Source organism: Leucoraja erinacea, chromosome 30 (assembly GCF_028641065.1).
Source record: "Leucoraja erinacea ecotype New England chromosome 30, Leri_hhj_1, whole genome shotgun sequence".
NCBI classification, from domain to species: Eukaryota; Metazoa; Chordata; class Chondrichthyes; order Rajiformes; family Rajidae; genus Leucoraja; species Leucoraja erinaceus.
The window spans coordinates 8,341,818-8,369,375 of record NC_073406.1 but is presented as its reverse complement, the minus strand read 5'-3'; the positions used below and the strand labels follow the sequence as shown (position 1 = coordinate 8,369,375).

At 46.6% G+C, this 27,558-nt stretch overlaps 1 protein-coding gene across 1 annotated transcript in view; it reads left to right on the top strand.

Moving 5' to 3' along the window:
* Positions 1-2,731: 2,731 nt before the first annotated feature.
* si:ch211-251b21.1 (uncharacterized protein LOC571720 homolog) overlaps positions 2,732-27,558 on the top strand; it is a 28,526-nt gene continuing 3,699 nt past the window's right edge. The window contains exons 1-9 of the mRNA XM_055659365.1: positions 2,732-2,894; positions 6,440-6,516; positions 12,580-12,611; positions 15,886-15,945; positions 18,324-18,506; positions 19,795-20,021; positions 21,160-21,257; positions 23,586-23,803; positions 27,205-27,430. Of these exons, the coding sequence (XP_055515340.1) occupies positions 6,450-6,516; positions 12,580-12,611; positions 15,886-15,945; positions 18,324-18,506; positions 19,795-20,021; positions 21,160-21,257; positions 23,586-23,803; positions 27,205-27,430 (1,111 nt within the window). The 5' untranslated portion in view covers positions 2,732-2,894; positions 6,440-6,449. The remainder of the gene's footprint in view (positions 2,895-6,439; positions 6,517-12,579; positions 12,612-15,885; positions 15,946-18,323; positions 18,507-19,794; positions 20,022-21,159; positions 21,258-23,585; positions 23,804-27,204; positions 27,431-27,558) is intronic.

The following is a 27,558-nucleotide window of genomic DNA, read 5'->3' as shown; positions in this document are numbered from 1 at the left end:
TTTAAATGTGGTTCAATGAAATATTGCAGTACAAAGCGATCTCGGATTCCTAGTGGATAAAATAGAAAGGGTAGAACTTGTACTTGTGAAGGAGAGTGTAACGTTGGCCATTATTGCCTGGGTGTGCGTTTGAGAGAAGGTTCACAGGATAGACTTCCGTGATGAAGGGGATGAAATGTGAGGACAGGATATGGTAGGTTGGACTTCTCTCAATGGAGTTAAGAAAAAAGAGATCTAATCAAAACGTATATGTTTTTGAAGTGGATGTGTAAATTGCTCGTTCTAACCTTCCCCCCAGTCCAGTTTCTGTCAAAAATCACTTGTGCATCCAAACTTTATTTTGACAAAACACAATCCACTGTACCTAACCACCGCGGGTTTGATCCTCGTACCTGCCTGATCAAGCCCTCCTTGCCTCGCTCAAACAGAGACACTCCAGAAGGTCACGCAGTTCTAAGCGTTCTCCCAGAAGGTCGACACAGGACCTCGTGGGAGCGGACTTTTATAGGTCCCCGAACCTCAAGGGGCCGAACCACATGGGGGTGGTCTCATTACAGTCCAATAACAGATATCGATTAACTCCGTACATGACAGGTATTTACCCAACCCACTAATACAATGGCTAATACATTGTATTCAAATAGTGTTTCTCAAAGTTAACAAACATCGCAACATGTGCCCTGATATGCAAGAAAACCAGACAGGGCTCAATACTTAATCCAATCAACATCCAGCAAAGTAAAGGGCCTGTCCCACTTTCCCAAGTCCTCTGCCGAGTTGAAAGGACCTTAAAAAAAAATCAAGATTTTTGTGATCTACAAAAGTTGCAATTTTTCTCCTCCCGCCTATCTTTTTACTCGTGGACTTTTTTGTCATGCTGGAAAAAACGTCCCGACTTACCTGATGTCCCGAGTACCTACGACTGACATAACAAGCCGCTGCGGTATATCTACGGACTCCTACGGACTCGCTACGGACATTATCCGAGTTTGAATGAAGGGGAAAACTCGGGAGAATTCGTGAGTAACTCGGGAAAGTGGGACAGGCCCTTAAAGCTTTGCAACTTTATTTACAACGTGTGTGCCTGGTTTGCATTCATCCAATCCAATCTATGCATTTTGCACCTAATTGTGTCACAGTCTGCCCTCTCCTCATTCTCATCCACTTCACCTCCCAGTACTTTTCCACCGGTCCCTCCTTCTCCTCACCTGCCTGCCTGCTACTCCCCTCTCATCAGCCCAACTCTCCTTACCTGTTGCACTCAGTTGCCTCTGATTACCAATTAACCCGGTATATAGACTCTCCTCACCGTTCACACAGTGCCAGATTGTTCTCAGCATTCATGCAAGACTCTCCAGCGATTTCCCGACTGCCTACATGGATTCGAACCTGCCTGCCCGCCCCTGACCATTCCGTCCTGTCGTCTTCCCGGATATCACCTCAGCCTTCTGTCCCCGACCACGGCCTTCGTCCCGTACCTCCTGGTTTCTGTCTGCCTCTCTCCTGGGCTGTTTGGTGTATCCCTGCAACGGCTCCTCGACTTCCTGCCTGGCTTCGACTCTCCTTTCGTCTGTCCCTCGCTGGTTTGTTTGCATCGTGTGTTGGATCTCCTGGTTACCGGACCTTCCGCTACCCCGACTACGTCTCCTGCCTGCCCCTCTTCGGAACCCTCGCTCAATCCTGAGCCTCTGTGTGAGTACGGTGTACCCATTCCTGTGTTACTACTCTGTGCTACAGTATCGTAATATAGTTCATGACCAATTATACCTGCCTGATTCTGTGCTGCTATTGGGTCCAAGCTATAGCCGTTACAAATTGTCAGGATCTGCAGATGTTCCCATTCTCTTTCTACAGCTCTGATCTAGGCTCCAGACAAACTGGTACCATTCAGCAGCTTGTCCCATTTCTGCAGAAGGCACATTGAAATTGACCAAATGGCCTAGCAGCCCAGTAGCCTTTACTCAATGTTAGTGTCCTGGCATCTCCAATTCGGACAGGACTATCAGATGGACAAGGTTAACACCAAGAGGGTGTTTCTCTGAGTAGTTCTAGACACCAGGGAGTGGTGCATGGTTGGGTGTTCAATGAGGGAGCAAGCACAAGAGGACAATTGAAATTTAATACTGATCCACTCTGGACCTCAACATACGTTCCCACTCTATCCTCATATCTCTCAGCTCAATCGAAATTTAAGTCAACCTGCACCTGGAATATATTCAATGACTCTAACTCCGCATCTGTCTGGGGTGGAGAATTTCAAGGAGTCACAACCCTCTGAGATATTCTTTCTCCCTTCCATCTGTATTGGGCAATCCGTTATTCTGAACCTATAACTCCTGTTTCCAGATCTCCCCATGACAAGATAATGAAATTCAAAACATCTTATTGAAGTGGGGAGGGGGGGAGGAGAGAGAAAGAAAACGAGAGAGAAAGGGAGAGAATGAGAGAGAGAGAAAGTGGAAACAAGTGGGGGGAGGGAAGGCAAAGGAGGAGAGAGAAAGAACTAGAGAGAAGGAATGAGAGAACGAGAGAGAGAGAGAGAGAGCAAGTGAGGGAGAGAGTGCTTGCAAGCTTTGGGAAAACAAAGTTAGGATCTAATCCAAGTCAGGTCTCCTTGCAGGGGACATCTACAAAGTGGCTCTCAAACTAATTTAGCATTCAGTAGTCTGTGCATGCACAGTCCTCTCGTTGCTAGAAAGTTCTTCCCCTGGCTCCTCCCCGGCAACTGGGACCCTCCCTCACCCCAAACCCCCTATGTCCGTATCTCAGACATTTGTAGTTTGGGCGGCATCAACACAGACAGACAGACAGACAGGGTGATGCACAGCGGCCGCTCACAAAAAGAAAACCGTGGATGAAAGAGGAATTCACAAACTCTTCCCCTCGACATCTGAGTAAGTTGCTGCTGATTCTGGGTAGCCAGAGTTAGTTTGGGAGCTGGGACATCGGAGACTATTGAGCTTTAGTGAAGTTCGAGTGGAAAAATCCTCACTCCTTTGGATACATATGTTGGAAAAATCACAGTATTGTGCAATTCACTGGGCGAGAAAACAGAGAGGGGCCATGATGATAAAAGGGGGAGGCGAGAGAGGGAGGGAGGGGAGCGAGAAAGGGGGGAAGAGTGAGAAAGAGAGACAGTGAGAAAGAAAGGCAGAGTGGGGGGGGTTGGAGAGAGGATTAGAGAAGGGGGAGTGAATCGGGAAGAGAGAAAGATGAAGGTATGCAAAAATGCTGGAGAAACTCAGCCGGTGCAGCAGCATCTATGGAGCGAAGGAACTTCGCTCCATAGATGCTGCTGCACCCGCTGAGTTTCTCCAGCATTTTTGTACCTTCGATTTTCCAGCATCTGCAGTTCCTTCTAAAGGAACTTCGCTCCACTGATGCTGCTGCACCCGCTGAGTTTCTCCAGCATTTTTGTGTCTCTTCGATTTTCAGGCATCTGCAGTTCCTTCTTAAACAGAGAGAAAGATGAGACTCGTGGAATGAGAGGGGGGGGGAGGTGAAGAGAGGGGAGAAGAGGCAGAGAGAGTGGAGGGGAGAGAGTGGGTGTGAGGGGGAGAGAAACGAGAAAGAGAGAAAACGAGAGAGTGGAAAAGAGCAAGAGAGAAAAGAGAGACAACTGTAATCTATTCTACCTCCCCCTCTCATCTATTTTCGTGCCTTTTGGCTTTCACTAAAATTTTGGTGAATCACTTTTGAAGTCGGAGGATGTCAGCCTGCAGCGTGCATGTTTCAGCAGCGACATCTGGATGTGTGCAGCGCTCCGAGCTTTGGAATCAATTCACTGGTGTGTCTGAGTGTAGCTAATGTCAGGAGCAAAGACTTTTGTTAAATTAACTGAGCGCTGCAACCCTAGATGTAATGTATCTCAATGATTTTCCTGCAAGATCACGGATGGAACTGAAACGTTGGGCTTCGGCAGCCTGTTGTTGTCAGTGTGACCCAGAGGACGGATCGAGATGTTTTCTGGCACACAAGCCCCACGAGTAATAATTGGTTTCTCAGCCCTGCCAGAGGGGAGAGGAGAGCAGAACGCGCGCGCACACACACACACACACACACACTAGAGGTTGGAGAGAGTGTTGGACAAATCAGTTCAGATCAGTTTCGTTAATGGCCACACTAAAGTTCAATGGTCTCCGATGTCCCATTAAAGGATAAAGCAGAAATCCTTTAGAGTCGAGATGAGAAAAACATTTTTCACACAGAGAGTAGTGAATCTCTGGAACTCTCTGCCACAGAAGGTAGTTGAGGCCAGTTCATTGGCTATATTTAAGAGGGAGTTAGATGTGGCCCTTGTGGCTAAAGGGATCCTTGTGGAGAGAAGGCAGGTACAGGATACTGAGTTGGATGATCAGCCATGATCATATTGAATGGCGGTGCAGGCTCGAAGGGCCGAATGGCCTACCCCTGCACCTATTTTCTATGTTTCTATGTTCTGTGTAAGAGGACATGACTTCAGAATTAAGGGACAGAAGTTTAGGGGTAATATGAGGGGGAACTTCTTTACTCAGAGAGTGGTAGCGGTGTGGAATGAGCTTCCAGTGGAAGTGGTGGAGGCAGGTTCATTGGTATCATTTAAAAATAAATTGGATAGGCATATGGATGAGAAGGGAATGGAGGGTTATGGTATGAGTGCAGGCAGGTGGGACTAAGGGGGGAAAAAGGTTGTTCGGCACGGACTTGTAGGGCCGAGATGGCCTGTTTCCGTGCTGTAATTGTTATATGGTTATATGTGCCGAGGTACAGTAAAAAGCTTTTGTTGCGTGCTAACCAGTCAGTGGACTACAATTTAATACAGTCGAGCCATTCGCAGTGTACAGATACATGATAAAGGAAACACGTACAGTGCAAGATAAAAGCCGGTAACATCCGATCAAACATAGTCCGAGGGTCACCAATGAGAGATAGTAATTCAGGACAGTAGGATGCTTCAGTTGCCTGCAAACAGCTGGGAAGAAACTGTCCCTGAATCCGGGGAGCTGCGCGTTTTCATATTTTTATACCTGTTGCCCGATAGGAGAGGGGAGGTATGCTTGGTTATGCTGCTGGCCTTGCCGAGGCTGCGTGAGGTATAAATGGAGTATCACAGTCGCGATGGTGAAGCCTCTTTTATGTTGAAACTGAAAGCAAACTTTCAAACTGTCCTCCGAGGTATTATACACTTGCCGTGCTGAATAGCGGGCTGAGGTCACCGGACTGCGCTCCACTAAGACCAACAGATATCGGACCAGAATGTTTAGGCCATTCACCCCCAAAGAATCTCCTATGCCATTCGGTCATGGCTGATCCATTATCCCCTCTCTCAGACCCATTATCCTGCCTTCTACCCACAATCTTTACCTTCCTTACTAATCAAGAACCTTACAGTCGCGGCTGTACATATTTGGTCTCCACAGCCGTCTGCGGCAATGGATTCCTCAGATTCACCCACCGCCTTCTGGCTAAAAAAAATATTCCTCGTCTCCATTCTATAGGTACCTCCTTTTATTCTGAGGCTGTGTCCTCTGCCTCTAGACTCTCCCACTACTGCAAACACCCTCTCCCCAGTCACACTATCCAGGCATTTCATTATTCGGTTGGTTAACACAGCCATTCCAACAGTCTTATAGCTGCAGATATTCGCCTAGCGATTCTAAACACGTTGCCCCATTCTCAGCAGAAGTTCCTACAGATGCGGACGCACATCTGGAGCAGTGCAGAAACTCTGAATCAGGGTCCCACAACGTCGGAAGTCTTTAGACTTTTACAGATACCTCGTGGAAACAGGCCATTCGGCCCACCGAGTCCGTGCCGACTAGCGATCACCCCGTACACTAGCACTAACTACCCTATTAGGGACAATTTACAATCTGTACAGAAGCCAATTAACCTACAAACCTGCACGTCCTTGGAGTGTGGGAAGAAACCGGAGACCCTGGAGAAAACCCCACGCGGTCACACACACAACGTGAATGTACAAAGTGCTGATGTAAGCAGCATCTCTGCCCGACACATCCATTTTCTCCAGAGATGCTGCCTGACCCGCTGAGTTACTCCAGCACTCTGTGTCTACCTTCAGTGTACACCAGTATCTCTAGTTTATTTCTGCACGCGGGAACGGGCAAACTCCGCACAGAGAGCGCCCGTAGTCAGGGTCGAACCCGGGTCTCTGCAAGGCAGTAACTCTACCGCTTTCTCCCCCTCGGCTGCCTGACTTGCCGCTCACACCCTCTTGACCTGCGGCGAGGAGAATGTTGTTGAGCTTTGTGCTAATTCTTCACATCAGAGCAGACGATGAGCATTGATAGACAGACACAGAGTGCTGGAGTAACTCGGCATCTCTGGAGAGAAGGAAGGAATGGGTGCTGTTTCGGGTCGAGACCCTTCTTCAAACCAATGACCAGCCAAGTCCACGCCGCCCTGAGCCGGGGTCATAATTCACTTTGTCTATTTGCAGGCTTGTTGCGATGGGGAACTGCGTGAATTTGCTGCTGACTCTGGGTCTCCTACTGACACTCTTCACGGCCAGAGCAGGTATGAAGACAACACTCTTGCAAATGGGAAATTACTGACCTCAAAATGTTAAACTAAACATGAATGTGTGGGAAATCAGGGTTAATAACTAAAACTGCCTCGCTCATCTTCAAGGAAGGGTTAGGGATTCCCAGTACCGTCTGATAGGGCTGAATGGCCTCACCCAACGGATGCATTTGCGGCAGAGCGACGCCCCTACACACGCTCACTGGCCGGGTGGATGTGTGTGTGAGGCGGTGGGAGAGGCGCTGAGCTGTGTCCCTCTTTCCCTCTCGATTAATACATTGCCACCACAGTTGTTAGCGAGACCGCGCTGTGCAGCGAGTGACTGCTGGGCTCCCTGCTTGATAATAGCAACGTAGAGAAGTGTGTAGGAAGCAACTGCAGACGCTGGTTTACACCGAAGATAGACACAAATTGCTGGAGTAACTCAGCGGGACAGGCAGGATTGGGTGACGTTTCGGGTCAAGACCCTTCTTCAGATCTTCGGGATGTTTTGGGAAAGGTGCTCCATAAATGCAATCCTTTTCTTTAAGGTGGGCGCAATTGCTGTTCATGTCTTTGAGCTTTGAGGGGGGGGGAGAACGCACGGAGATCATTGTAAGTTACTGGTTCAGAACCTCATTCAGTGGAACCACTGGACCACTTATCATTGCACCCAGGATGAAAACTGGCGAAGTTCAATTCAAGTCATTAAATAAATTAGGAAATTAAAAAAAACAAAACTATCTCAATAAGTCTATTACCTAGAGTTGGGGAATCGAAAACCAGAGGACTTGTGTTTAAGGTGAGAGGGGCCAGATATGACCCTGAGGGACAACTTATTCACACCGAGTAAATGGAACGAGCTGCCAGAGGAGGTAGTTGAGGCAGTTACTATAATGGCATTTTGACAGGTACATGGTTAGGAAAGGTTTAGAGGGCTATGGGCCAAACGCGGGGCAAAGGGAATCATCTTAGATAGGGCATCTTGGTCAGCATGGATGAGTTGGGCCGAAGGTCCTGTTTCCGTGCTCCACAACTCTATAACAGGAAGCATGAAACTAAAGGGTCATAGCAACAATTCTGGGGGGGGGGGGGGGGGGTGGGGGGGGGGGGGGGGGGGGGGGGGGGGGGGGGGGGGGGGGGGGGGGGGGGGGGGGGGGGGGGACCTGCCAATCTTCCCCAGTCTGTCTCAGAAAGGCCACAAACTTTGTTGACTTTGAACCGTCTCATTAGTTCAGAGACGATGGGAGATGCGAAACAAACGCTGGCATTGTCAGCCCTGTGAACAAAGACTGCCAGTGACTGCGGTGAGGTCGGGAATGGTCGGGGTCTCGACCCGAATCGTCACCCATTCCTTCTCTCCAGAGATGTAATGGAATACTTTATTGTCCCATGTGACAAGGCACAGTGAGAGTCTTTGCTTGTGTACAAATAGTGGCCACAAACGGCGCAGGCAAAGTTACAAATTACGCCGGCTCCTCTCGTGTTCTCCCCCCCTCCCGCCCCTCCCACAGCGGTTCCCCCACGCTGAGATGTTTCCTGTCCCGCTTAGTTACTCCAGCATTAAGTGGTTGGTGGGGTGGGGGGACAAAAATTGGAAATGCAAGGATGGAGTTTAAGGGAGTTAAAGAGATTTTAGGAAAAGTTAAAGACGTCAGAATTAACTGGACAGAAAGCTCGCAAAGGGATAGAGGAGTATGGCCAAGTGAAATAGGAATCGATGTAAAAGGTGAGGTGAGTAATGGATTAAAAGTGTTAAATATCAATGCGCAAAGTATAAGAAGTAAAGTGGATGAGCTTGAGGCTTAGTTAAAGAGTGGTAGATATGACATTGTGGGAATTACGGAGACGTGGCTGCATGAGGATCGGGCCTGGGAACTGAATATTCAGGGTTTTACATCCTGTAGAAAGGACAGGCAGGTGGGCAGAGGAGGTGGGGTAGCTCTGTTGGTGAGGGATGAAATTCAGTCCCTTGCGAGGGGTGACATGGGGACTGAGGATGTAGAGTCGCTGTGGATAGAATTGAAGAATTGTAAAGCAAGAAAGACACTAATGGGAGTTATCTACAGGCCCTCAAACAGTAGCATGGATATAGGGGACAAGTTGCAGCAGGAGTTCAAATTGGCATGTAACAAAGGTTATGCCACTGTGGTTATGGGAGATTTCAACGTGCAGATAGACTGGAAAAATCAGGTTGGTTCTGGACCCCAAGAAAGGGAGTTTGTAGAGTTCCTCCGAGATGTGTTCTTAGAGCAGCTTGTACTGGAGGCTACCAGAGAGAAGGCAATTCTGGATTTACTATTGTCTAATGAACCAGATTTAATAAGGGAACTCAAGTAAAAGGAACTGCTAGGAGGTAGTGACCATAATATGATACATTTTAATCTGCAATTTTAGAGGGAGAAGGTTAAATCAGAAGTGTCGCTGTTGCAATTGAACAAAGGGGACCATGAAGGCACGAGAGAGGAGCTGGACAAAGTCGACTGGAAAAGGATCCCAGCAGGAATGATGGTGGAACAGCAATGGCAGGAATTTCTGGGCATAATCCAGGAGATGCAGGATCATTTCATTCCAAAGAGGAAGAAAGATTCTAAGGGGAGTAAGAGGCAACCGTGGCTGACAAGGGAAGTTAGGGATGGAATAAAAATAAAAAAAGGTGTATACCACAGCAAAGAGTAGCGGGAAGCCAGACGATTGGGAAACTGTCAAAGATACAACAGAATGTAACAAACAGGGCAATACCGGCTGAAAAGATGAAGTACAAGGGTAAGCCGGCCAAGAATATAAAGAAGGATAGCAATAGCTTCTTTAGGTATGTTAAGAGAAAAAGATTAATAAAGACAAATGTAGGTCCCTTGAAGGCAGAAACAGGTGAAATTATTATTGGGAACAAGGAAATGGCAGACTTGAAATGGTTCTGCATTCACTAAGGAAGCCACAAACAATCTCCCAGATGTACTGGAGGACACAGGATCTATGGAGACAGAGGAACTGAAAGAAATTAGCATTAGACGAGAAATAATATTGTGTAGACTGATAGGACTGAAGGCTTATAAATCCCCAGGGCCTGATGATCTGCATCCCAGGGTACTCGAGGAGGTGGCTCGTGAACGCATTGGCGATCATTTTCCAATGTTCTATAGATTCAGGATCAGTTCATGTGGATTGGAGGGTAGATAATGTTATCCCACTTTTCAAGAAAGGAGCGAGAGAGAAAACAGGGAATTATAGACCACTTAGCCTGACATCGGTGGTGGGGAAGATGCTGGAGTCAATTATTAAAGAAGTAATAACGGCTTTGGAGAGCAGTAAAAGGATTGGTCCAGGTTAGCATGGATTTATGAAGGGGAAATCCTGCTTGACTAATCTTCTGGAATTTTTTGAGAATGTGATTAGTAAAATGGATGAAGGAGAGCCAGTGGATGTGGTGTATCTAGACTTTCAGAAAGCCTTTGATAAGGTCCCACATCAGAGATTAGTGGGAAAAATTAGACCACATGGTATTGGAGGTTAGGGTATTGACATGGATAGAGAATTGGTTGGCAGACAGGAAACAGAGAGTAGGAATAAAGGGGTCCCTGTCAGAATGGTAGGCAGTGGCGAGTGGAGTGCCGCAAGGCTCGGTGCTGGGGCCACAACTATATAAATGATTTAGATGATGGAATAAAAAATAACACTAGCAAATTTGCAGATGACACAAAGCTGGGTGGCAGTGTGAACTGTGAAGAGGATGCTAGGAGGTTGCAGATTGACTTGGACAGGTTGAGTGAGTGGTCAGATGCATGGCAGATGCCGTATAATGTAGATAAATGTGAGGTTATCCACTTTGGTAGCAAGAACAAGGAGGCAGATTATTATCTCATTGGTGTCAGATTAGGAAAAAGGGAAGTGCAACGAGACCTGGGTGTCCCTTGTACACCAGTCACTGAAAGTAACATGCAGGTACAGCAGGCCGTGTAGAAGGCTGATGGCAAGTTGGCCTTCATAACGAGAGGATTTGAGTTTAGGAGTAAAGAGGTCCTTCTGCAGTTATACAGGGCCCTGGTGAGACCTCATCTGGAGTATTGTGTGCAGTTTTGGTCCCCTAATTTGAGGAAGGACATCCTTGCTATTGAGGCAGTGCAGCGTAGGTTCATGAGGTTAATCCCCGGGATGGCGGGACTGTCATATGAGGAAAGATTGGAAAGACTGGGCTTCTATTCACTGGAATTTAGGAAGAGTGAGGATCTTATAGAAACATATAAAATTATAAAAGGACTGGACAAGCTGGATGCGGGAAAAATGGTCCCAATGTTGGGTTAGTCTAGAACCAGGGACCACAGTCTAAGAATAAAGGGGAGGACATTTAAAATTGAGATGAGAAAAAATGTTTTCACTCAGAGAGTTGTGAATTTGTGGCATTCTCTGCCACAGAAGGCAGTAGAGGCCAATTCACTGGATGAATTTAAAAGAGAGTTTGATAGAGCTCTAGGGGCTAGTGGAAATGGGGAGAAGGCAGGCACGGGTTACTGATTGGGGATGATCAGCCATGATCGCAATGAATGTTGCTGGTTCGAAGGGCCAAATGGCCTCCACCTGCACCTATTTTCTATGTTTCTATGTGTCTATTTTCGGTGTGTAAACCAGCATCTGCAATTTCTTCTTACACACGTAGTCTGGTACGATGTCTTATGGTGGAACAGGCTCTTGGTGAATCATAGCACATTAGTATCCATGTACCCTCTGTGTAGTATTCCCTTGGGATCTGCCAGGAGCGGAGGGAAGAAGGATGGAATATGAGTTATAAACCATGCTTCAGATATGCGTCTTTTTTATTGTGTTTCCAGCTCCATCCATTGCGAGTTTTCTTGGTGATCCCCGGCACCCAATATGGTTACACTGTTATTATCTCCCTGAACTGAACCAAATACATCGCCAACCACACCAACCTCATGAAATGTCCATCTCCAGCCATTCCTTACCCATAGACTTGCTCCTCACTGAAATGCATGAAGATAAAATGTCTCAGAGATTCTCAACATAATCTGATTCAGGAAACGAGGAAGCTACTAAAAAGCTGTTGTTTTGTTTTAAAGCCTATTTTTCTTGAATGGTGATTAATTATTCAGAGTCTCAGCATGCTCCCTTCCTTTCTGCTCCTCATTTAATTGTATCCTTCCTCTTGGACTGGTGTAAAAGGCCTCCCTTGTTCCGTCTGAGCTGTTTTATCTGTTTCATTGTGAGCAATTCTGAAGTGGGAGAGGGAGGGAGCACGAGAAGGGAAAGATTTGACGAGTGCCGCTGGGGAATGCTTGCAAATGAACAGTTCACACACAAGAGATCCTTTAGGACCAGCCTTTCATCTCCTGGGCTTCACAGGCCTGAGAGTGGTGCCTCTTCATCAACTCTCGTCTGGCACTGTGGATACAGAGGGGGTCAGAAAACAATCTCCACTGGCCAAGGGCTGTGGGAAGGGATGGAATCTCCTCGCTCAATGCAAATCAACAGCGGATTTCTTTATTCCCCACATTCAGTGCATTCTCAGAAATCGCATTTCTACATCGAACTTGTCATATGATGAAAGAATGGGTCGACTGGGCTTACATTCTCTGGAATGAGAGGGGATCTTATAGAAACATATAAAATTCTTAAAGGCTAGATGCAGGGAAAATGTTCCTGATGTTGGGGGAGTACAGAACGAGGGCTCACAGTCTAAGAATAAGGGGTAGGCCATTTACGACTGAGATGAGAAACAACTTTTTCATCCAGAGAGTTGTGAATCTATGGATGGTGGTGAAGAAGGCATAAGACCTAGTCCGCACCTCAGCCTCACCGGCAACCAGCTACAGGCAGAGGTTGTGCAGTTTATGTTTGTTAAAATTAACACTATTATTCACATGGGCGAGGCAGCATCTATGGAGCGAAGGAATAGATTCCTTCACCTATTCCTTCACTCCATAGATGCTGCCTCGCCCGCTGAGTTTCTCCAGCATTTTTGTCTACCTTCGATTTTTCCAGCATTTGCAGTTCTTTGTTAAACTATTATTCATGTGTATATTTTTGCCAATTTTGATACCAGCCTGAGATTTATTTTCACAGGTGCCTTGGAAAACGACGACAACCCTCCAGAGGTTAGTGGGTTACTTTCCATTTGCGTGGCCAGTGAGATTATTAGATCTTCACTATTTACAAAATATCTATGCACGTTTAGTTATACATTATATATATATTCACGATGCATGTGCAAATGTTCCTGTTGCATATGCATATAAATTTCCTGCGATTTATCAATATCCTCTTTTTGTAAATATTCCACATCTCATACGTAGTCCACACCTAGAGATATTCTGTGTCAGCTATTCTCTGCCTGGGCAAGTACCCCAGATATGGCCCCACAAAAATTGTAGGTTGCACATGCATTGAAAGAGGACTTATCGAAGGAGAGGGACGGTGGGCTTTCTGGAGTTAATGGCAGCTTAGAAGGTCGGGCGGGTAAACATAAAGGTGAGTCTAATGTGGAGAAATGTAGCAAGGTGATTTCAGAAGAATGAACAGAGATTGTGTTCCTCCGTGCAATGCAGTGAGGCTGTAGATGGACATGAGTGGCACGAGAAGGAGGTCCAGCTCTCTGGTGTATTTGGAACCGTGGATAAAAGTGTAGATAGATGGTCTCACGATTTACATCTGATCTTTAGCCCGATGTCCCAATAAGCTTATTCGCAGCGTGTAGGAAGGAACTGCAGGTGCTGGTTTGCACCGAAGATAGACACAAAATGCTGGAGTAACCCAGCAGGTCAGGCAGGTTCATTCTGAAGATGGGTCTCGACCCGAGACATCTCCTATTCCTGTTCTCCAGAGATGCTGCCTGACCCGCTGAGTTACTCCAGCATTTTGTGTCGATCTTAAGCTTAATCGGGATCGTAAGCTTATTCACAGAATATAGTTTGATCTCAAGCCATTGGTGATTTACCCTTCATCAGGTTGGGGGACTAAAAGTGAACTGAATTGAACTGAAAAGTGGGATTAATTTTAAATATGCACATTTACAAGAATTACTGGGAAAAGGCAGAGTGCTGAGAATCAGCACAGGCTCAAAGCCTTCACACAGTGCTGGAAATTTCAATGAATATGTGAATAGCACATTTAAATATTTATATAGTTGAATTGAACGCTATCATCTCAAGCTGGATATTTGCATGTTGAACAAAATGTGAGAATCGCAAGCAGTTCACCCACTGGGCCTCCAACAACTCTTTGAAGGGGCTTTTCAATTGATCCCACTGCCCTGCCCTTGCCCCCCGCCCGCTCCCCAGTGACACTTCTCTCCCTTTTCTTTACCCAACTCGCAGTTCAAAGTCACCGTTGAATCTCTTCCAACTCCCTCTTCCGGGGGTAGCATGCCGGAAAAATATAAATATTCATGCAGACAATCTGAATATTCAAATAACTTTCTGAACATCGATACATAAGACTATAAAACATCATATTCTGTTAGTGTCACTGCGCCACCTGTGAACCAATTGACACCCTGCTGTGGAATATCTATTGGTATTTTTTGCAAACAATTTGTGTTCAAGGCAAGTCGAATTTGGCAGCTGGGCAGAGGGAATTTTCCGCAGTTTATTTCAATTCCACGGGGGGAATATGAACATAGATTTAAATCTTCAGTCTCCACGTAGCAAGCTGAGCTGTTACCCCTGTATCCACTTGATAATGAAGGTACACAAGCTGGAACCCGAGAACTTTAGTCTCTGAACCCCAACATCACCATTGGATCTCCCCAGGGCCGGATTTACCTATAAGCTAGACATAGCTTAAGCATAGAAATTAGGTGCAGGGGGAGTAGGGCCAAGGCGGACACCTTCTGAGCTCTGGGCACCCCCATTCAATATGATCATGGCTGATCATCCCCTCAGTATCCGTACCTACTCCCTCTAAAACCCTCGTGGAATGGGCCTAGCCAATGAAACTAGGCCTCAACTACATCTAAATGTGGCAGAGATCTCCAGAGATTCACCACTCTCTGTGTCAAAAAAGTTCTTTTCATCAAAAAGGCAAAGGATTTCCCCCTGATAACCAATTAAAGCTGTGACCCCTTGTCCAGGACTCATTCCCCCACATCGGGAACATGCAGGTAAGCTTAGGGCCTTGAGGTGTAGGGGGGCCTCTGGCCAAGGCAGGACACCTACTGTTCAACTCTGGGTGGGCCTTCCCTCTCTATATCTCTCTCTCTCTCTCTATCCATCTGGGGAATCTCGGAATCTCTGAATTCACTGCTGCAGACAAATGTGGAAGCCAAGTCCGTATTTTTTAAGACAAGTTCTTGATTCAGAAGGTCATCAAAGATCACAGGGAGAAGGCAGGAGAAGGGGGTTGAGAGGGAAAAATGGATCAAACATGATTGAATGGTGGGTACACAAAAATGCTGGAGAAACTCAGCGGGTGCAGCAGCATCTATGGAGCGAAGGAAATAGGCAACGTCCTTCGGGACTGCAACGTGCACAACCACGGCCAGCGCATCATGGATGCCCTGCGCATGCACACTGCCTCGGCAGTTTCTCGGCGCATTCTCGCTTTGAACCTGGGAGATTTTCCGCATCTGCAGTTCGGTCGTAAACAACTCGCCTCGCCGCCAGCGTGGAAAACCAACGTGGAGTGGGCCTCACAAGTGGAACAGCTTAGGGCCTCTCTTCATCTAAATCCGGCCCTGATCTCCCCAAATACCCTTCTTATCAGAAGTGACTTTCAACAAAAGGCAATGGTCCCGTCTGCTAACTCAATTAAAGTTTGGCAAGATGAGGGTGAATCTCATTGAAGCCAAACCAGGTAATGAAAGGTTTAGATAGAATGGACGTGTAACGGATGTTTCCAGTAATGTTAGAGTCTAGAACCAGAGGGCACAACCTCAGAATAGAAGGTTGTACCTTCAAGATGGAGATGAGCCGGGATTTCTTTAGCGGGAGGGTGGTGAATCTCTGGAATTCACTGCTGCAGACAAATGTGGAAGCCAAGACATTAGGTATTTTTTAAGACAAGTTCTTGATTCGGAAGGTCATCAAAGATCACAGGGAGAAGGCAGGAGAAGGGGGTTGAGAGGGAAAAATAGATCAAACATGATTGAATGGTGGGTACACAAAAATGCTGGAGAAACTCAGCGGGTGCAGCAGCATCTATGGAGCGAAGGAAATAGGCAACGTTTCGGGACGAAACGTTGCCTATTTCCTTCGCTCCATAGATGCTGCAGCACCCGCTGAGTTTCTCCAGCATTCTTGTGTACCTTCGATTTTCCAGCATCTGCAGTTCCTTCGTAAACAACATGATTGAATGGTGGAGTGGACTCGAGGGACTGGATGACCCACGTCTGCTCCTATGTCTGATGGTTTAACTCTTCTCATTTCTCCACAGGCTCCTGAAAGAGAGAGGCGTCAACTTTCTGAGCAGAAGCTTGTGGTCACCACCATTATGGTAAGTCTGAAGAAGGGTCTCGACCCGACCGAAACGTTGCCTATTTCCTTCGCTCCGTAGATGCTGCCACAACCGCTGAATTTCTCCAGCACTTTTGTCTACCTTGGATTTTCCAGCATCTGCAGTTCCTTCTTAACCATTCTGGCAATGTACTCGGTACTCTTCAATGGTACAACACTCTTCAATGCTGTGAACTCCAGCAATCACGGGTCACACTGAAAGAATTGTCACAGGGCAATGAACAGTGTGCGCAGCAACAGTGCATTTCACTCTCTGTCTTCCCAAATAATTTTGCTTTAGAAGAAATCTACCATAGACAGAAGATCAGAGTAGTTACATGCTGGCCTCTCACCTTTCTCAACGTTGAGGTGTAGCCCGGGATTGATGGAGGGTGATGTGCTGTATTTGGTAGCAGCTCAGTAGTAGTTTAGTGGTAGCCCAGTGAATGCCTGAGAGAAGCTCATGCTCACAAGGACCATCAGCATGAAACTGGCCTGAACAAAGGCTGGTGTGAAACAATACACACAAGGTATAGAAACATAGAAATTAGGTGCAGGAGTAGGCCATTCGGCCCTTCGAGCCTGCACCGCCATTCAATATGATCATGGCTGATCATCCAACTCAGTATCCCGTACCTGCCTTCTCTCCATACCCTCTGATCCCCTTAGCCACAAGGGCCACATCTAACTCCCTCTCAAATATAGCCAATGAACTGTGGCCTCAACTACCCTCTGTGGCAGAGAGTTCCAGAGATTCACCACTCTCTGTGTGAAAAAAGTTCTTCTCATCTTGGTTTTAAAGGATTTCCCCCTTATCCTTAATCTGTGACCCCTTGTCCTGGACTTCCCCAACATCGGGAACAATCTTCCTGCATCTAGCCTGTCCAACCCCTTAAAAATTTTGTAAGTTTCTATAAGATCCCCTCTCAATCTCCTAAATTCTAGAGAGTATAAACCAAGTCTATCCAGTCTTTCTTCATAAGACAGTCCTGACATCCCAGGAATCAGTCTGGTGAACCCGTCTCTGCACTCCCTCTATGGCAATAATGTCCTTCCTCAGATTTGGAGACCAAAACTGTACGCAATACTCCAGGTGTGGTCTCACCAAGACCCTGTACAACTGCAGTAGAACCTCCCTGCTCCTATACTCAAATCCTTTTGCTATGAAAGCTAACATACCATTCGCTTTCTTCACTGCCTGCTGCACCTGCATGCCTACTTTCAATGACTGGTGTACCATGACACCCAGGTCTCGCTGCAGATGTTGAATGGACCTTAGTGACAGAGACTGCTCCTTCAATGCATTCATTGACGAGTCTCCAGTTAGATCAGGGGCACTAACACGGCCCAATTTGAGTTGTTGTGAACTATGGGATTTCAACAACAGAATTACAAGTACCTGTACCATCTGTACCAGTGCTTTTTTGTGGACAAAAAAATGCCAGTATGCATATCATTTAAAAATATAGCGACCTTTATTAAGATTTGTTTTCCATTATTATACACCCTTCTTTTGTGTTGATGTTATGAACTATCAACTTTTAATTTAATAAACTGGTGACTAAAAAGTATAAAATCAATACAACATTTAATAAATTTAGAAAATCTCATTTTTAACTCTTTAAGGGGCCGGTATAATGTATCGCCGCCACACCATCACAAAAAGCATTCCTCTGCACAGGCCAGTAACAGAATCCAGTTTCGGCCCGAAACGTTGCCTATTTCCTCCACTCATAAATGCTGCCGCACCCGCTGAGTTTCTCCAGCACATTTGTCTACCTTTGTTTTCCCAGCATCTGCAGTCCCTTCTTAAACATCACAATAATGGAATTTATTTTGTTTATCAATAGAAGGCACTTTGGGCTGTTATTAAGAGTTTCATTCTCTGTCTTAAACTAAGAGCACATCTTTGAGGCTGACACTCACAGAGCCCAGAGAGACTGGTGCATAATTAGCATTGACACCTCACCTGAGACCAGGGGCTTCTCTCAACTGATACCGTTTCATGTTCAAAAATCATTCACAGAATCCAGCCCGCGATCTTTGCTAACCCAATGGTTGACTGATCCAATCAGTTTCACTACCCTGTTCCCTCCATACAATCCCAAACCTTCCAAGTTTCCAAATTACAATTCCGTTCCCTTTTGCCATTTATATCACGTTCCACCAACTTTTCATCTGACATTGAGTTCTCACCCAGAAGTGCTGCACACGTGTTAGGCTATGCTTCACAAAGTGGGATTGGGGTTCAACACCGAGGCAGGACGGGGAGAGGGAAGACGCCTGATGGACATGCTCTGCGCTGCTCCTATACCCACTGTTGGAGAGATGGGTTCAGTCAACACTCTGCTAAAGCTTCCTTGATATGTCCATTAATAGCAAGAACCGTTTGTAATGGCCAAAGCCACCGGAGGATACGAGGGCTTCTGCATTGACCTCCTTGAGATAGTCGCGGGAAAGCTCAACTTCCAATACGAAATCCAACTCGTGAAGGACGGGTATTATGGGTTGAAATCAGAAAACGGGAAGTGGAACGGAATGCTGGGGGAGCTGATGAGAAAGGCAAGTTTTCTATAGCTTTAATTTTTGATGCGGACTGTGCTGGGAGGTCTATGTTTATGCAGCTCCTCATTGTCCTAGCAATGTTGCGGAGGCTCTTGCTGAAGTCCTATGGTCCACATGCGCAGGTCACTTTGTAGCACAACAAATCCTGCTGGTTTTATGGGTCCTCGTACTTTCAGCAGTTTATGGATGATTTTGGAGAACTGGCCAGTAAGCCATGTTGCTTTGGGCTACAGATGCATCCAGATCAAACTGAATGAGGATTGTTAGAGTTCCTTCCCATAAAACTTTCTTCCCTTAAGTCAACACTCTCACAGTTTGCTAGACACTTTCACAGACTAAAGACTTTTACACTTCCGACGTTAGAGATACAGCGTGGAAACAAGGCCTTTGGCCCATTGAGTCCATGCCAACCAGCCATCACCCTGGACACCAGCACTATCCTGCACACTCGGGATCATTTACAGAAGCCAATTAACTTACAAACCGGTTCGCCTTTGGAGTGTGAGAGGAAAGCAGGGCACCTGGAGAAAACCCACGCCCTCCCTCACAGGAAGAATATACAAACTCCGTACAGGCAGCACCCATAGTCAGGATCGAACCTGGGTCTCTGTCGCTGTGAGGCAGCAACTCTGCCGCTGTGCCACCACAGATGCCAGGTTTTTATTTACTGATTATTTTAAAACTGAATTTTCCTTATTTTGTGGGGTCTCTACACCATACCCCCCCCCCCCCCCCCCCCCCCCCCCCCCCCCCCTAGACTGTGGTCCCCCCCCACAGAGCCTTGGCGTTGGCTGCACCGAGCTTCAGTCCGCCCCTCAGCAGGTACTCCTGTACAGACTGGCCCACTCAACCTCCACATGCCATGAACGTAGAGAGATTCAGGTACACGAAGATCTTACCTATGGCCACACAACTCCACTACCTGAGTCTGTGCCCCCGGCTTTAAGGTTAAACCAAGGGGTAGCCCAGCACCCGATCATCAGCTGCAGAGCGTTACGTTGCTAAGTGCTGTCTATTGTAAAGTAGACTCCTGCAATTAACATCCAAGACAATGAATGGGAATTTACCACAAACTTTGCCAACAAGACTAAAGGGCCATTTGCACCCCCCCCCCCCCCACCCCCCCCCCCCCCCCCCCCCCCCCCCCCCCCCCCCCCCCCCCCCCCCCCCCCCCCCCCACCACCTGTGAAATTATATGTAGCTCATGTGCCTGCTGCAGTCGCAGAGAGGGAAGGGATGAAGCTCTGGTGTCACTGTTTGTCTGGCTGACTCTCTCTCTTGGCAGGAGGCAGACCTGGCCTTTGCTCCTCTCACCATCACCAGGATGCGAGAGAATGACTTTGGCTTCACCCGCCCGTTCATGTCCGTGGGGATCAGCATCATGGTGCGCAAGGACTCCAACGCCAAGAGCAGCCGCCTCTTCCAGTTCTTGAGCCCTCTCGCCACTGAGACCTGGTTCAGTCTGCTCTTTGCCTTCCTGTTGACCAGCTTCTGCATGTTCCTGGCAGCAAGGTAATCCTCACACACTGGGCACGCATGTAATCATTGGCATCAGGTGTAATCCCACACACTGGTCAACTGTAATCCATCCCTCCAACAAATGATCCAGTGTCTTGGCAATAATGGTCCATATATGACAAGTTCACACAGTGTGATCTTTGTAACAGCTTGGAATTAGGCAGACACAATGGAGGGACCATCACCACAACTACAAACATTTCTGGCATTTCTGACAGAACAGCTTTAGACAGCTCAACTCTGCCACTGGCTGGAAAGCAGTCGCCACAGCAATGGTTTGGAAGGAACTGCAATAGGCAATAGGCAATAGATACAGGAATAGGCCATAAAGCCCTTCAAGCCAGCACCGCCTTTCACTGTGATCATGGCTGATCATTCGCAATCAGTACCCAGTTCCTGCCTTCTCCCCATATCCCTTGACTCCGCTTTCTTTCAGAGCTCTATTTCTTTGAAAGCATAAACCAAAGAAAGCTGGAGTAACTCAGCGGGACAGGCAGCAGCTCTGGAGAGAAGGAATGAGTGACGTTTCGGGTCGAGACCCTTCATCAGACGAAGAAGATGTCTGAAGAAGGGTCTCGAACCAAAACGTCATGCATTCCTTCTTCCCAGAGATGATGCCTGTCCTGCTGAGTTACTCCATCTTTTTGTGTCTAGCCACAGCAATAGTTTTCTGCTTTCACAGGTCAGATATAAAGTAGAGATTCCTCTACACGATGAGCAAAAATTAGAGAGCAGGTCCAGCACACAACAGCACATAGATATGGAGTTAGACACAAAATGCTGAAGTAACTCAGCGGGACGGGCAGCATATCTGTCCACGCATATTGTCCTCAGAGCTTCACCCATTTCCTCTCTCCAGAGATGCTGCATGTCCCGCTGAGCTACTCCAGCATTTTGTGTCTGTCTTCTGTGTAAACCAGCAGTTCCTTCCTACACATTAGATATGGAGCTAATCTGCTTCAATACTATTGCACCAAACATGCACAGCATTGGTTATATAGAAGAACCTAAATATTTCAGGTTGGCGTTTAATATATGTAAAAGTACACGGGTGAAACATTCTGCTATTATCGCAGAAATAACAGTGCATGTTATTCAAAGTACTGAGGGTGACGAGACAATTATCTTCCAGACTGAGCCCCGGTGAATGGAATGAACCTCAGGTTGAGAGGAATCGCTTTTCTCTGCTCGACAGCTTCTGGTTTGGAATTGGAGCTCTCACTTTGCAAGGTAAAGAGTGACCGAGCGCTGAGCAGAATCGCAGAGAAACCCGGAGTCCATCTTGTCTTTATCCGCTGCCTATGATCTGCCCAGCCCAATCTCACTTCCTTAATTCTTTCATGCCCAATATTCAACCTCCCTACACCAGCACACTGCACCCCCTCAACAGAACTTATTTAATTCTGCTTAGAGAAATAGATCAAAAGACAAGGTGAATTCTGAGAGGATGTATCTTGTAGTGGTGATATCTAGAACCAGGGGCTAAAGGTTCAGAATAAGGGTCTTCTTATTAAAGATGGAAGTGAGGATTATACAGAGGGCAAGAGAGTTTTACTGATGGAAAGTTGGGCGGAGAGATCAAACTCGTCGCATCAGTCCTGGGCTTTGGTGTCAGAGAGAGGACTTCATGGATATGAGGTGGTTCCAGTCATCAGTCGACTGGCATGTGTTTCCCTCCTCCGAGCTGTCTACTGTGTGAAATTCTCCATCCCAGTGAGGTGTGGAGATGGGAGTCATTGAATACATTCAAGGTGCAGGTTGACATTTAAATTTCCATTTCCATTAAGATGAGGGATATGGGAATAAGAGTGGGAAACTGGTGTTGAGCTCCAGAGTGGTTCAGTATTAAAGTTCATTTGCCATCTTGAACTTGCTCTTTCATTCAGCACCCAACAATGAACCATTCCCTACTTCCAGGCACTACCATTTGGAGAAACATCCGCTTGGCATTAACCTTGTCCATCCACTTCAGAAACATATACGTTTCAGGAAGATCTCCTTTTTCTAAACTCCTTTGAAAGTAGACCAACTTGCCTAACCTCTCCTCACACGTCACTCCCTTCCTCTTGTGAACCTTCTCTCCACCTCACACCCACGCAATAACACCCAATATTACACTCACCTTCGCAATTACCAGTTGCACCTGCACTTCCACCCTTTCTATTTCATGTTCTAGGAATCCCTGATCGCTTTGTGCTGCAATATGTTGTTGAATGATTATGTTTAAACAGCAATTTGTTTTGTCTTCCTCCTTGCTAAACTTCACATCATGAACGTGAATAGCTTCACATTCCCCACATAAGTTGATTCACCACATTCACTTCACCTTTCCCCTTGCGGGCTCTGTGTCCTTGTATGTTGCTAACCCACCTATCGTTTCCACTAAAACCTCTACATAGCTCAATTAACTGGGAAGGCTGTTTATTCCCGCAAGCATAGCTCTGTTATTCTCTAAATTAATTTTTGTGGATTAACTTCATGTATTTCCCTTTCTCCATTTCACTCGAGAGGTCTGGTGAAGAAAATTCCATATTGTTTAAATTTAACAAGTCTGTTATCAGCTCAGCAATACCTCAACCTATCCAACCTTTCCACATAACTGAGAATTTCCCACTTCAGGCATATCTTCAGAGGTTTCCTTTGTACCATCTCGCGTGCAATGTTATCCTCATTGTGCTGACCTGTGAGAAATATTATAGGGGTGAGCTAAGTAGCTTTTAGTACAGGTCGTATAGAATAGGACAACAGGTAGATGGGACTGGTGGCCGGGGTGGCAATGTGGTAGAGTTGCTGCCTTACAGCGGACAGAGACCCGCGATCGGTCCTGACCATGGGTGCTCTCTGTATGGAGTTTGTACGCTCTCCCTGGGACCACGTGGGTTTTTTGCAGGTGCTCCGGTTTCCTCCCACACTCCAATGACGTACAGGTTTATAGGTCCATTGGCTTCGGTAAAATTGTGCGTTGTCTCGTGTGTAGGATAGTGTTAGTGTACGGGGCGATCGCTGGTCGGTGCGGACTCAGTGTGGGCTGAGGGGCTTGTTTTTGAGCTGTATCATTAAAGTCTCAAACCTATTTGTAGTACCAGGCACAGTCGGGCCACTGGATTTTATCGCACAATAGTGGAGCACTGGGGAAGTTGCAGTAGATTTCTAATTTGCTGAATAGGATAACAGGTAGATGGAAGAAGCAGGTACAACGGGCCATGCTCCAGGACAGAAGGAAGGGCAAGAGCGTAAACTGAGAAATCTTTAATCATTGATAACTTAATAAGTCTTAGAAGATAACTTAATTTTTTGGGAGTAGGGATTTATCTTAAAAAAACATCAACACTAATAAATACAAAAGTAATTCAGGAGAACATTATTTTGGCTGGGAGTGGTTTGAATATAAAGTATGCTATTAGCAATAGCTGGCAAACTCAAGGATAAACCTTGATGGGTGAGGTGAAGTCTGGTGGAAGGAGCCTCATACGGACATTAACACCACAGACGAATTGGGCTGAAAGGCCTCTTCCTTTGCTGCAAATAATTGTGGATGAAATCCTTATTTTCCAACAGGTGCGGAACCACATCCCAAAGCCTTGTCCACACGTATCATTGCAGCTGTCTGGTGGATGTTTGGCATTATATTCCTGGTGACATATGCAACCAACTACGGAGCTTCATTAAACTCGGAGAAGCAGGGATCACACATCAAATCCTTCAGCGACCTTGCAAAACAAAGTAAGATTGAATATGGGACCCTCGGTGCTGGTTCCACCTTCAATTTCTTCAAGGTGCGTACTTCTGTATAGCGGGATTTCTTTCCCTCAGTCTCCATCTCGCTAGATTCAGATAGAGAGCAAGTGAGAACAGGCAGTGTCAGGGGACGGGTTACAAGCACCTTAATCCCTGATTGGACCCCGATTTAATGGGTTCGGCTGTTACCACCTCTACTGTATTTCACAATACTGAGGAGCCAGGACTCTTGAACGGAATAATGCCCCTGTCCCACTTAGGAAACCTGAACGGAAACCTCTGGAGACTTTGCGCCCCACCCAAGGTTTCCGTGCGGTTCCCGGAGGTTTTTGTCAGTCTCCCTACCTGCGTCCACTACCTGCAACCTCCGGCAACCACCTGCAACCTCCGGGAACTGCACGGAAACCTTGGGTGGGGCACAAAGTCTCCAGAGGTTTCTTTTCAGGTTTCCTAAGTGGGACAGGGGCATAAAATAAGGCTCTGGGCAGCAGCACTGTTGGAAAGAGATTTTCAGTATGTAAGTAGCGGCAATGTGGAGGACATTATAGCACTACACATGGAGGTGGTAACACAATGATTGCATTACTGGCTGAGGAGACCAGAACTAAGAACCAGGAGCACGTCCAATGTTTATGAGTAGAGATTTTTTTAAAGATGTGAAATTACCAAGCGCCCATTGATTGCCATCAAAAACCGAACCAGTTCACAAATGTACTGAGAAGATTCAATTCGTCTATGTTGTTTAATTACATTCTTACTGCCCGAATAAACCAGTGAGCTTATTCCTGACAACTTTTCACCGTCTTGCCAGAGTGACTTGGTATCAGCAACAGTGGCAGCTTTGCCTGTGGCACCCACATTTTAAGTTTGAAAAACCATATCAAGAAATCTTCAGTCCCAGTAACTTAAGAAGTAGAGGCAGCCTGGTAACTGAATAATGAAAGGCAGCTCAATGTCATCTATAAAGAATGCTCAAGGCAAAAGGAATTAAGAAGACACAAAGTGCAGGAGTAGCTCAGCGGCCCAGGCAGCATCTCAGAACATGCATTGGCAACCCATTTTGTCAGGGGGTAAGGGGCGGGGGTGGGGCGGGGGAAGGAAAGGATGGAGAAGGCCTGGCAGCTAATAGTCCGACACAGGTGAGGAGGTTTATTTGGAACACGGTTGGACAAGGGCCAAAGGCAGAAGGTGTGAGACAACAGGATTGAAGAATTGTGAAGCTAGAGGAAGGAATGTAGATGGAATGGGATGGGGGAGAAGAAACGGCAGGAGGATAGGGTGGGGCTGCGATAGAGTTGCTGCCTTACAGCGCTTGCAGCACCAGAGACCCGGGTTCGATCCCAATTGCGGGTGCTATCTGTACGGAGTTTGTACATTCTCCCCGTGACTGCGTGTGTTTTCTTAGAGATCTTTGGTTTCCTCCAATACTCCAAAGACGTATAGGTATGTATGTTAATTGGCTTGGTGTACGTGTAAATTGTCCCCAGTGTGTGTAGGATTGCGTTAATTGGTGGGGATCACTGGCTGGCGTGGACTCAGTGAGCCGAAATACCCGTTTCCGTGCTGTTTCCCTAAACAAAACTAAATAGGTGTGAGTTCAGGTGGGATAGAGGGGAAGGGGTGGAATGGGGGAGTGATATGGGAGAAGAAGGAAGAGGGGAAGGGTTATGTTTTTATGTTAAATTGAACTCAATGTTCACACTATAGAGTTGTAAGGTACCCAACCGACAGAGGATGTGTAGTTCCTCCAGTTTGCTTGTGGCTTCACTCGGGCAATGGAGAAGACCCAGGACAGAAAGGTCAGAATGGGAATGAGAAGAGGTGTTAAAATGGATAGCATCCAGGAGGTGATGTAAGACTTGGTGGACTGTTTTTGGCAAAACGGTCGCCGAGTCAATGCTTGGTCTTGCCAATGTAGAGGAGGCCGTACTGGGAACACTGGATGCAGTAGATGAGGTTCGACAAAATGCAGACCTGTCTCACCTGCTGGCGTCCCTGGATGGAGGTGAGGGATGAGGTACAAGGACAGGTGTAACATCTCCTGCAGTTACAGGGGAAAGTTTCTCGGGAGACAGGTGGTTTGGGTGGGAAGGGACGTGAAGCACTGAGGTGCGGTCTCTGCGAAAGGTGTAGAGGGGTGGGAATGGGAAGATGTAACTGGTAGTGGCATCACGGTGGTGGTGACAGAAATGTTGGAGGATGAAGTGTTAGAAGCAAAGGCTTGTGGGGTAATAGGCGAGGGCCAGGGGAACTCCATCCTGGTTCCGTCTGGTGGGAGAGGGAGCAGGAGCAGGACTACGGGACACAGAGGAGTCATGGGGGAGGAATCCATCTATGACAGCAGGGGAGACCACGTTTATTAAAGAAGGAGCACATAATGGATGAACTAGAATTGAAAGCCTCATCTTTGGTGCAGATGCAATGGGGACAGAGAAATTGAAAGTAGGGCATAGTATCTTTGCAAGAGGCTGGATGGGAGCAAGTGTAGTCCAGATATCGGTGGGAGTCAGTCAGTTTACAGTAGATGGCAGTCGATACCCTGTCCCCTACAATGGAGATCAAGAAAATGGGAGAGGGGTGGAATAGAAGCACAGAAACATAGAAAATAGGTGCAGGAGGAGGCCATTCGGCCCTTCAAGACAGCATCGCCATTCAATATTATCATGGCTGATCATCCAAAATCAGTTCCCCATTCCTGCTTATTCCCATCCCTTGATTTTGTTAGCCCCAAGAGCTAAATGCATTTTGTTGTCTCTGTACTGTACACTGACAATGACAATTAAAATTGAATCTGAATCTGAATCTAAATCTAACTATCTTGAAAACATGCAGAGAATTCCAGGTTCACAACTCTCTGGGTGAAAATGTTTTTCCTCGTCTCAGTCCTAAATGGCCTAGCCCTTATTCTTAAACTGTGACCCCTGGTTCTGGACTCCCCCAACATGGGGAATATTTCTCCTTCATCTAGCATGTCCAATCCCTTAAGAATGGTATATATTTCTTGGATCTTGGAATAGGAATTAACTCAGTTTTGTAACGAGTCAAACGCACGTACTTACCCTCACTGGAGACTAATCATCCAACAGTGATTTATAAGGCAACAGTGAACAAGCAGAAGGCCACACTTTCCACATCTCTCTCCATAGAAGCAAAATACTGACAATGCCAAAAACTGAAATTAAAATTAACAAAATGCTCAGATCAGGGAAACAAAGTTAACAGCACAAATGAATGACTTTAGCAGAACTGGAAGGAGTTCAAGATTGAACAGTTTATGCGACAAAAGCCCTGGATAAAACCAATGGTGAAAGCAGAGAATTACTAAAGATGACCAATATTGTCTTTGAATAAACAAGGAGTCATTTTTAAGTTAAAAGATTTATTGTCTAAGGCAAAAATATATAAAAATGTGACCTTTCTAACATGAATGTTCCCATAGCAATCAAAAATTCGAGTCTACCATGAAATCTATTCAGCGATGAGCAGCAAAGGTGATTCTGCTCTGGTGCGGACAATGGGGGAAGGGACGGAACGCGTTCTCACCTCCAATTACGCCCTGATTGGTGAAACGGCGACAATAGACCTGGCTGCTGCAAATAACTGCAACTTGATGAGGGTCCCAGACGTTGCTGCAATGAGGGGATATGGACTAGCCACTCGTCTCGGTGAGTTGCATCTTACTGCGAAGCCCAGCTGTTTATTTAACTCCAGTCCTATGTTCGAGCTTCTTCTGAGAATCTTTACATCAAAACCACGACTACATCAGGGGGCGGAAATCACTATCGAAACATGG